This window comes from Aedes albopictus, chromosome 2 (genome assembly GCF_035046485.1).
Source record: "Aedes albopictus strain Foshan chromosome 2, AalbF5, whole genome shotgun sequence".
Lineage (NCBI taxonomy): Eukaryota > Metazoa > Arthropoda > Insecta > Diptera > Culicidae > Aedes > Aedes albopictus.
Window position 1 is genome coordinate 254,846,862 of NC_085137.1, and position 12,293 is coordinate 254,859,154.

The 12,293-nt window shown below is 43.2% G+C and overlaps 1 protein-coding gene across 1 annotated transcript in view; it reads left to right on the forward strand.

The window, feature by feature from the left end:
* Positions 1-11,539: 11,539 nt before the first annotated feature.
* Positions 11,540-12,293, forward strand: part of LOC134286473 (uncharacterized) — a 28,083-nt gene continuing 27,329 nt past the window's right edge. Inside the window, exon 1 of the mRNA XM_062848087.1 lies at positions 11,540-12,183. Coding sequence (XP_062704071.1) covers positions 11,540-12,183 — 644 coding nt within the window. The remainder of the gene's footprint in view (positions 12,184-12,293) is intronic.

The following is a 12,293-nucleotide window of genomic DNA, read 5'->3' on the forward strand; positions in this document are numbered from 1 at the left end:
TGGTACCCAAAATCAATTTCAAAGAGATTTTTTTAAATCACCTTTTGACAGCTGGGTAACTGTTTGACAGCTCCACCCAGTACAAAACGCGACGAGGGGTGATTCGACAAATCGCTCCCATACAAACTTCAAATTGATTTTTAAATAGGTTCCCGAGCACTAAACTTCATGAAAATTTGGATTTCGGTTCAGTTTTGCATGCAGATTCAGAATATGGAATTATCTCAACATCGCTAAAGAAGCCAATTGTCGCTGAAACCAGGCCGCCATTTACATAATGCTTGGGATTTTGATTTTTTTGTTTATTCTCTAGAAAATGATAAAAAAAAGCTAAAAAAAGATGAAAACCACTTTGATAGGGTTAAATTGATGGGCCCTTCGCTTGCCAAGGGGCTGACAAGTGTAATAACTGACGATTTTTCAACAAATTGTATCTAATTAATCACGTAACATAAATATAGCGCTAAATGTTCACCACTGGACTATCGCACTAGTTTTCACGAGTGCGAAAACGCATATAAAAGTGAAATAGTGCGCCGAAGACATCAACTTGATTTGATGCAATCGCGCACTATTACTTACGCTTACGCACTTATGAGGACATGTACAAACTTCACATTTATATGAAGGGAAAGTATAGACCTTTCATTTGAAGTTGAAATTTTGTTGGCAGCCATCTTGAATTTGGCCGCCATTTTGAATTGTCTCATTACATCGTGATTTTCGCTGTGTTCGCAACCACTGATTTCAAATCTGAACTCATCATTAGGAAGCTGAGAGTTTAGAGTCGATTTCACCTCGGCTTACCCATATAGTTATGCCTGGTTTAATCCTTAAGCCAGGGTGAAGAAATCGCCCCTAAGCTTTTCAAAACATCAAAACATTCAGGTGTGCATTGACCGCAACAATAAGATATCAGGCCAAACATTTCAATAGGTCCTATCTGCATTTGAGAGGCTCTCTTTGTTCACTTTCTCTTTTAATTATTGCAATGTAATGGTACACTTTTCAACTACTTTTGCAGTACAAATCAAAAGACAATTGTTTTCACCATCGTTCTATGCAAGAAGACAATCATAAATCAAATAAACAGTTGAGATATTAACAAAAGAGAGGGAAACCAAAGAGAGCCTCTCTTCTGCAGATTGGACCTTTAGGCATGTTTGGCCTGATATCGATGGAAATGTGAGCGAACCTCCCATTCAGATGGAAGAGCAGGTCATGCAATTATTGTTAATTCCGGCGCAGTATCATAACGTCCGAGGCCATAGTGTCCCAGGACTTTATGGCGTATTTTTCCGTAGCATAACGTGAGAACATGCAGATGCGCCACAAAGTCGTGGGAAAGAAGGCACATATGGGTAATTCTCGGTGAGACCGGCCCACTATTTACACCTTGTCTTCAAAAATGTTTAAGGTGCCGATTTTCTGAAAGCCCTCGCCTAAAAAGTAAGAAAAATGCATTTGGTTACTCAAATTGATGGACCCCCCGTTAGTTAGAGCAACAACAATTTTTGCAGACCCCTCGATTTTGGTCAAATGGTGGCTCACTTAAACCGTTATTACTCGAAAGTTTCTCCAACAACCACCTCAAAACAAATTGTTGCTGAAAAGAGGAAATATAGAGCTACTATTTACAATAATAAAAAGTTGGGTCGGCCATATTGATTTTGGCCGCCATCTTGGATTGTTATAAACATTTTGTTGTTGTTGTTGGATTGTTATAAAACATTTTGTTCACCATGAGGGCAACCACCGATTTTCAAAATTTTTACATCAATTGAAAGCTGGGACATATATACAGAGCATATGAAAAAATTAGAGATGTCGTTTTCTTCTTCCAAAAGTTATCTGCCGTTTCGTAAATCATGCCACTTTTGCGCACTGGGCCCGGGACCGACCGTTTACATGAATGCAGCGTTATTTCGCAGTGTTTACGAACACGAATTAAAATTCTAAACCCACTAATGGAAAGTTGAAGGTTTAAGCTTGTCAAAGCACTAAAAAAGTTATAAAAACAATGCCAGCATCATTGAGAAATAGTCAAAAACGGAAACGAACCTCCGGTTTGGCCACGCGCCTTTGTGTATACATGCAGGCGTAAACTCGGATGCTGTTGCATGTCCTTGCCGGTGCGCATGGAAATGTATGGAGAAAACGTGGCTTAATTTACAAAACTGTAGATAACTTTTGAAAGAAGAAAAAGACATCTCTAATTTTTTGATATGTTATGTATAAATGTCCCAGCTTTCAATTGATGCAAAAATTTCGAAAATCGGTGGTTGCCCTCATGGTGAAAAAAATGTTTTGGTATAAAAATCCAAGATGGCGGCTAAAATCAATATGGCCGACCCAACTTTTTATTATTGTAAATATTAGCTCTATCCAGAGATGTCCATATCCTCAGTGTAGAAAAGAGAAATAGAAAATACACCACTCACGCTGTGCATCTCCACAGGAGCCCGTCTCTTATATGTGGATCCACCACTGCGATACGGATGCGCGCAAGCTTGGAGGGTAGAAATAAATCTCTTAGCTCTCTGAGCACTAGGCCACACAACAGTGCAGCGAGAGCGCTTTAAAATTCTCTCCGATGAAAGTGTAAAAAATCACCTGGGCGCGCACTCCAGTGAGGTTTTTGCGCCAGAGTGCGCGCTGCGGTGAAACACCGGAGAGTTCTCGCCCCGGCGACACCATGGTGGTGATTCGGTGACTGCTGGGTGAAAACACGGGAGAGCGCGTGAGTGCGATGCGCGCGAAAGAGTGAGCTACACTCGATCCAAGGCGAACGAGCAAGAGCACTCACTAGCGCTTGGTCTACCCACCACCCAAAACAAGAGAAACTGGCTTCTTGGTGTGGTGAAAAATGTTCCCATCCCCAGTGTGGTCGATAAACTGACGCCCTAGTGAATCGCTTCGGTGAAATGCCATCTCTGGCTCTATCTCTCCTCTTTTCAACAACATTTTATAACGGTTTTAGTGAGCCACCATTTGACCAGTGTTGGCGTAGGCCCAATAAGCCACCCGTAAAAATCCCCATTGCGAATAACATAGGAGAAAATACGACTCGATACAATCGGCAAAGACCCACGCGACGAAATAAGGACTACGATTGGAAACTTGGAACATGGAATTGCAAGTCACTAGGTTTCGCAGGATGTGACAGGATAATCTATGACGAACTACATCCCCGCAACTTCGACATCGTGGCGCTGCAGGAACTTTGTTGGACTGGACAAAAAGTGTGGAAAAGCGGGCATCGAGCGGCTACCTTCTACCAAAGCTGTGGCACCACCAATGAACTGGGAACAGGATTTATAGTGTTGGGCAAGATGCGACAACGCGTGATCGGGTGGCAGCCGATCAACGCAAGGATGTGCTTGTTGAGAGTTAAGGGCCGTTTCTTCAATTACAGCATCATCAACGTCCACTGCCCACACGAAGGGAGACCCGATGACGAGAAAGAAGCGTTCTACGCGCAGTTAGAGCAAACATACGATGGTTGCTCGCCGCGTGACGTGAAAATCGTTGTCGGCGACATGAACGCGCAGGTAGGAAGGGAGGAAATGTACAGACCGGTAATCGGGCGAAACAGCCTGCACGCCGTATCGAATGATAACGGCCAGCGATGCGTAAACTTTGCAGCCTCCCGTGGTATGGTAGTCCGAAGCACCTTCTTTCCCCGCAAAGATATCCACAAAGCCACCTGGAGATCACCCGACCACCAAACAGAAAACCAAATCGACCACGTTCTAATCGACGGTAAATTCTTCTCGGATATAACCAACGTCCGCACATACCGCAGTGCGAATATAGATTCGGATCACTACTTAGTCGCTGTATGCATGCGCTCAAAACTTTCGACAGTTATCACCACGCGTCGAAGTCGAACGCCGCGGCTCAACATCGAGCAACTTCGTAACGTAGAAGTGGCTCAAGACTACGCGCAGCAGTTAGCAGTGGCCCTACCAACGGAAGAGCAGCTTGGCGCAGCTACACTTGAAGATGGCTGGAGGGACATACGATCCGCCATAGGTAGTACCTCGGCTACAGCACTAGGCTTCGTGACTCCGAATCACAGAAACGACTGGTACGACGGCGAATGTGAACAGTTGAAAAACGAGAAGAATGCAGCATGGGCGAGAATGCTGCAACACCGTACGAGAGCGAATGAGGCACGTTACAAACAGGCGCGGAACAGGCAGAATTCAGTCTTCCGGATGAAGAAGCGCCAGCAGGAAGAACGAGATCGCGAAGCGATGGAAGAGCTGTACCGCGCTAAGGACACACGAAAGTTCTACGAGAAGCTGAACCGCTCGCGCAGAGGCTTTGTGCCACAAGCCGACATGTGCCGAGATAATCACGGGAATATTCTCACGAGCGAGCGTGAGGTGGTCGAGAGGTGGCGGCAGCATTACGATGAGCACCTCAATGGCGACGTTGCAAGTACCGAAGGTGGCGTGGTAACAGATCTAGGAGTATGTGCACAGGACGAAAGACTTCCGGCCCCTGACCTTCAAGAGATTGAGGAGGAGGTTGGCCGGTTGAAAAACAACAAAGCCGCTGGAGCAGATCAGCTACCAAGCGAGCTTCTAAAATACGGTGGAGAAGCACTGGTAAGAGCACTACACTGGGTTATTACCAAGATTTGGGAGGAGGAAGTATTACCGGAGGAATGGATGGAAGGTATCGTGTGTCCCATCTACAAAAAGGGCGACAAGTTGGATTGCGGGAACTACCGCGCGATCACACTACTGAGCGCTGCCTACAAGATACTCTCTCAAATTTTATGCCGCCGTCTATCACCGATTGCAAGAGAGTTCGTGGGGCAATATCAGGCTGGATTTATGGGCGAACGCGCTACAACGGACCAGATGTTCGCCATCCGCCAGGTGTTGCAGAAATGCCGCGAATACAACGTGCCCACACACCACTTGTTCATCGATTTCAAATCGGCGTATGATACAATCGATCGAGAACAGCTATGGCAGATTATGTACGAATACGGATTCCCGGATAAACTGATACGGTTGATCAAGGCGACGATGGATCGAGTGATGTGCGTAGTTCGAGTATCAGGGACACTCTCGAGTCCCTTCGAATCTCGCAGAGGGTTACGGCAAGGTGATGGTCTTTCGTGCTTGCTGTTCAACATTGCTTTGGAGGGTGTAATAAGAAGAGCGGGGATAAACACGAGTGGGACGATTTTCACGAAGTCCGTTCAGCTGCTTGGTTTCGCCGATGATATTGATATTATTGCTCGTAAATTTGAGACGATGGCGGAAACGTACATCCGACTAAAGAGGGAAGCCAGGCGAATCGGATTAGTCATTAATGTGTCGAAGACAAAGTACATGATGGCAAAGGGCTCCAGGGAGGAATCACCGCGCCCGCCACCCCGAATTTATATCGACGGTGATGAAATCGAGGCGGTTGAAGAATTCGTGTACTTGGGCTCACTGGTAACCGACGACAACGACACCAGCAGAGAAATTCAGAGGCGCATTGTGGCAGGAAATCGTGCCTACTTTGGACTCCGCAGAACTCTACGATCGAATAAAGTTCGCCGTAACACGAAGTTAACCATCTACAAAACGTTGATTAGACCGGTCGTCCTCTATGGGCACGAAACATGGACCCTACGTGCAGAGGACCAACGCGCCCTTGGAGTTTTCGAACGGAAGGTGTTGCGTACCATCTACGGCGGAGTGCAGATGGAAGACGGGACCTGGAGAAGGCGAATGAACCACGAGCTGCATCAGCTGCTGGGAGAACCAACCATCGTCCATACCGCGAAAATCGGGAGGCTACGGTGGGCGGGTCACGTCATCAGGATGTCGGATAGCAACCCGACTAAAATGGTTCTCGAGAGTCATCCGACCGGTACAAGACGACGTGGAGCGCAGCGAGCTAGGTGGATCGACCAAGTGGAGGACGATCTGCGGACCCTACGCAGAGTGCGGAACTGGAGACAAACAGCCATGGACCGAGTGGAATGGAGGCGGCTACTATGTACAGCAGAGGCCACCCCGGCCTTAGCCTGACCGGTAAGGTAAGTATTTGACCAAAATCGTTGTGGCTCTAACTAACGGGGGTCCATCAATTTGAGTAACCAAATGCATTTTTCTTACATTTTAGGCGAGGGCTTTCAGAAAATCGGCACCTTAAACATTTTTGAAGACAAGGTGTAAATAGTGGGCCGGTCTCAGCGAGAATTACCCATAATATTACCCATAACATGTCATATTATGACATTTTTATACGTCCAAGCTTTTGGACATTATTTCGCAAAAAAAAACTCAACATAATGACCGGTACACTATGGCCTCGAACGTTGTTATCCGTAGGGTAAGGAAGGTATTTTGGACACCTTTAGGAAGTGAATGATCAATTCAACGAAAAAAGAAGGTTTTCACTATAAAACATGGATAACTTCAGTAGGCATTACGTAGAGCAACATATGTTCTGTCGAATAAGGCTAACCAGAACTCAAAATTGTTATAGTAAATACAAGAAATATTAAAATTCCTGAAGGCTCTCGGGCTTCTATTTTGGACCACTTGATTTTATGTTGGATCACCAAGTGAACATATTTTGGCCCACCTCTTTAAATTTTAATTGCATGATGAAATGAAGACAAACAGCAAAACGTTACACATAAGTCAAACTACTTTTCCAAACTGGATGATTGAACTGAACAGCTAAAATTTTCAACTTGGCGAAAATCGAAATCGAACCCATAACAATCTCATTATTACATAAACGTATAACAACCCAGGTCACGAGAGGCCCCAACGTATTTTATTTATCTGTTTTCCGAGTATATTACGTTGGCATGAATATTTTCTCCCTTCAGAAGGAACTGGAGAGATGAATCTGACAGGTGGGCCAAAATATGTTCCCGGTTGAACATGTTGTGGCCATACCTTAAACCAACATTTTAGTAAATATTATCGCTCCACCGAGCTTAAGAACAGTTTATTTTGATTCTAACAAGGTCCTAACTACATTCGCTTCAATAGCAAATTTTGGTAGAAATATAATATTTAATTAATTCTGCTTTCTAGAGCTCATGCTCATAAAAAAGCTTTTTTCGCAGCTCTTCTCGAAAAAAAAACTTTAATTGCTGCTGCTTGCTTCACTTCTGCCGATATTATTAGCGCAACGTTTTGCAAAGCATTTCAGATTTATTCGAATGCGCTGCTATTTTTTCATCAAGGTTGTGCGTAAGCATCTAAAAGTTCACTAGTTTTGATTTGCAAGCAATATTTTCTTGCATTGAACTATTTAGTTTGAATTTTAGTGTTTGGCCCTGTACTGGAGCCAGATGAATGCACTTCAAAGTGGCTAGATGTACGCATGAAAAGCTACCCAAGTAACCATGCTGTTGAAGCTGTACGTATTGCATATTTAAAGCGTATATATTGGCATGCATTGCTCTACATAAACCATTGAAGTTGAATTAAAGTTGCAAATGGCGCCACTATTGCTGATTTACGATTATACTGGTATGCGTTATTTATGCAATACGTACAGCTTCAACAGCGTGGTTACTTGGGTATTATAATGATGAAATGTACGAAGCCGGGAGGATGAGACGAAAATCCATAAACCTGAGCAAATCATCTTGACGGTAATGCTAGTTGCATAAAGCAGCTTCCTAACTATAATCGGTGAGATCGTTTCAAGCTGTTTTTTTGTCCTATCTCTTGCGACGGCGTTCACAAAACATTACAATTTTTGTTAGGATAAAAATTTGCTTCGCCATATGCGCTAATATTCGTCTCCTCAGAAGGAAAATATCGAATCATTACAGATATTCTGACTTACCTTTGCCAGTTCCTTAATATAAAAAATATAATTTGGACATGTATGTAATTTGGACAGGCACGGTGATGTACCCAAGTAACCATGCTGTTGAAGCTGTACGTATTGCATATTTAAAGCGTATATATTGGCATGCATTTTTTTTTTTTGAGATTTTACCCTAGAGGGCATTCATCTCAGTTTGGCATGCATTGGAAAACTTTGGAAAAAGTTTTCTGGAAAGGTTCTTAAAAAACTGTTGTTAGAACCAATTTTTAATAATTCAGCTATAAAATCTGGGACAATTTCATGAATGAGCTAAGAAAACATCCCACAAAAATCACAAGCAAACTTCTATCAAAATGTTCGGTGGATTGGTTTCGAGATAATTATCAAATTATCTCAAATACTAACAAAATTCCTTGTGACATCTTAAGCGAAGTTTTCGAAGATATATTGTAACACCGATACCTTGTGAGTTTCCAGGAATGTTTTACTCGCAGTTCTTCGAAAAATCATTAAGGTACACCGGGGCAAGTTGAAACGGGTGGGGCAAGATGAAACGCGAAGTTTTGAAATAGATTTCAATAAAATTTGGAAATTTATCCTTCACTAAAGGATTGATTGAATGTGTTATGGCAATCCAATTGTTTATCATCATTAGAAAACATCATGTTAACCCACTGTTTCATCTTGCCCCACCCGTTTCAACTTGCCCCGGTGTACCTTACAGATTTTTCTATCAATTTGTTTATAAACTAAAAATAGTTTGCCGCAGAAATGGTTTGCGATCATTTTCTTGAAGGTTTCTTCAACTTGAAATTAACTTGTAAAATGTTTATAACTTAAGAGAACTGTCTGCGATGCACTTGATAATGCTTCGCGGTGCACCAAGTGCACCGCGGTGCACGATCTGAAAACCCCTGATGTAGTGCAACTGAATGTGTGTGTCGACCTTTATCACCTACTCGACCCACGGTTTGATTTTCCACCTTTCAAATCAAAGACCATATAAAATTTAGATAGTAACTAGTAAAGTAGTTTGCATCGTATTTAGGAAGTCATCATAAGGTGATTGAAAACAAGCCATAATTTCTTTTGGCAGTGTTACCTGCATATTTGTATAAATTTTGATTTCAGTCCTATGAAAAATCCATATCCTGGCAGCGTAGCCCACTTGATACAGTTAATTTCCTTATAGTTAAGTGATTCTTTTGGCATACATAATTTCAAACCGACACGATCTGTAGATGAAATTTTGAACTTGGGAGAATCTTGAAAATAAACAGAGAAACAAGTCACACTTACCGTTTGGTAGCGAAGTATCGGCATCACGGCTCTCGCAGCCGTTGAGATCATAGCGGAAATCAACACCAATCTTCCACCGGGTATCCTTGTCCAGGATGTAGGCGAACTTGAGGCGCTTCTTGCACCGCAACCCGATTACGATATACTTACCCGAGGGTGAGAAGGACAGCGATACGAAGTTTGCTGTGAACCTGAAGACGAACACGCATTCACCGAAATTCGCTGGACATAGACTACGCACCTCTGTGGAATGGAAGAAAACAGTGCAGCTGATTGATAACGATTGATGTAGGTGCGGATGCAACACGGTAAATTCCAGAAATTACCAAGTACAAACACCGCTAACACATACCCATTTCGTGAACTGCCTTACTGTGAACCGATGCAATGAACTGTTCACATTGCGATATAGACACATTCGAGTCATTGTTGATTGAGCATATGGAGATAATGTTTTTCCAGTCTGGAAATAAATCAATTGATTAACAACATATAGAACAATATTTGCTTCAGTTTGATAGTGCGTCTAGAAATTTACCTTCCTTGAAATCCGGTGCCGCCGACGTTTCTCGGAAATCTCTCAGATCCCAAGCTTGTAGAATAAATTGGTTTTTGTGCGGTGCGTTTCGAGAAATAATGCAACTATCTATGTGATATTCCAGCTTTAACCATTCCTCGAATGGTAGCTTATGACCATAGTCGAAGTATAATTTGAAAATTTTGTACAGAATATTTTTTACTAACGTCAAGTCGAAGACATACCTGGGATTAGAATTGATATTCGTTAAAAGCACAAATTAATTATTAGGGTCTTCTCAATCTATATTGTTAGTAGAATTGTATCTGCAAGTAGTACTGTGCAACCTTGACTAGCCTCTAAGCGCAAGACTATTAAACTGCCCTCATTCGCACAACAGTCCCATGTGAATAGGAAACCCAGCAAACATGGGACTGTTATGCGAATAGGGACAGTAAAGAACTCAATCACAATCGATCAGATCAAAGCTATTTAGGTCCCAAAAAATGTGCAAAATTTTAGCATGTTTGGTTTAGTGGACTATGCTTGTGTAACTTATGATGTACAAGTAGAGCCTATGATGTATCGAAATTGTCCAATACACTAGTACCGTGACTGCACCTGATTCCGTTCACCTTAGTTATGAACTAAGTCTAACAGCTGTAGAAAATACATGTTCTGCATTTAATGGCTGTAATTGTGCAACGCTGTTTCATTATGTCTCTATACTGCTAGAAAAATATAATCAAGATTGCAAGCACTCCACTTATTTTGAAAATGGTCGCTTTTCAAAACAAGTTGTTGTTCCTAATTCCAATCAGTATGATCCTAACTCCGTTCACTTGTGTTCCTCATTCCGGTCACTCCAAGTAATTATCAGGTTGACAAAATAATCATATTGTCTGTTCGCGCCTAGCGCTTCCCAAAGAATTCATCGCAGTTACCAATGGAACAACGACAACCCGGATCAACAACGGCGTTAGCAACCGCTACGCGACAGATGGGCTCCTTGGCATATAAAAGGGGACAACCAAGCCAGAGATCGTCATTACCAACTTGGACATGAAGCGATCAAGACAGAAGCCACTAAACAGTACACCATTAGAATAAATAGTCAATAGTAGCAGTAGAAGTGTTATGGTCCTTCCCTTTCCTGGAACTGGTCCCAGTACCAGTTCTCCCAGTCCATCGTTCCGCTTATAAATCGTTAGGTTCACGGCCGAGCCCAAACATTGGTCCTTCGAACCGGATCTGGACTGGAGTGCTGCTGCTAAGGAAGAAAGCGTTTTGCGTGGCTTCGACAGCGCAAAAAACCGTAATTGGATTCCGTCAAGTTGGTATTCCTGGTCGCGACATCCGTGAAGTTCTTCTTTCCAATCGCGTGTCGCCTTCATCGGACGGATATTTCGTATCAAGATGTCATTATGCCGTACCCCACCCCGGAGAACGGAAAATCCGGAAGATGTCAAGCTATTGACCATGAAACGAGGCCAGATAAAGGCGAAGGTGACGCGAATCTCCAATACCCTGTACACCGCTGAAGACGAACATAGGAGACTGCCGCTTCCCCTTCTCCGAGTTTATTCGAAAAATTTGCAAGTCATCTATACCGAATACAATGACGTCCATAACACCATCACCGCCTCCGTAGAAGAAGAAAACGTACAAGTCCAAGAGGAGAAATATATCGAATTTGAAGATCTCTACAACGAAACCTTGGTCAAGGTAGAATCGATGATAGGAGATTTGGAGAAAGAGAACAGAGCCGTATTATCAAATCCTGTGCCATCAACGTCATCTGCAGCAAATCAACCATCAAGTCAACCAGTTATTGTCAACACCCATTCCTACCGTACACCCCTACCGACGTTTGATGGACGTTATGAAGCATGACCACGCTTCAAGGCAATGTTCCAGGACATGATGCAGCGATCCAATGATTCCGATGCGATAAAGTTGTATCATCTGGAGAACTCGTTGAAGGGTGATGCTGAAGGTGTCATCGACATCGAAACCCTACAAAGCAACGACTACGCAAGAGCATGGGAGATCCTGGAAGAACGGTTTGGCAACCAGCGGTTGATCATCGAGTCTCACATCCTTGCCCTCTTGAATATGCAGAAGATTTCCAAAAAATCGTCGAAGGATTTGCGCAGTTTGGTGGATGAATGTTCCCGTCACGTCGATAATTTAATCAAGGTGGATCAACGGCTCTCCGGAATGTCCCAGATGTTCGTTGTGACCCTATTGACGCGTGTGTTGGACGACCAGACCCGTGAACTTTGGGAAGCTTCCATCAACCAGTCCGAGCTTCCAGATTATGAACAAATGATTCACTTCCTGAAGCAACGGTGCGTGATTTTGGAACGGTGCGAAAATTCAACTCCTGCAACCCGCAAGTTTCCAGATTCGAAGATTCCTTCATCCAAGCCTGACTTCTACAAGTCATCGTATGCCGCAACAGTATCATCAGAATATACGTGCGATGTTTGTTCCGGTCAACACCAGAACTTCAGATGTCCGGTCTTCAAGAAACTGACTGTTAAGCAGCGGTATAACAAGCTGAAAACGTCCAATTTGTGTTTTAATTGCCTACGGAAGGGTCACCATAGTGCAGCATGTCGTAACGATAAGTCCTGCAGAAAATGTTCCAAACGACATC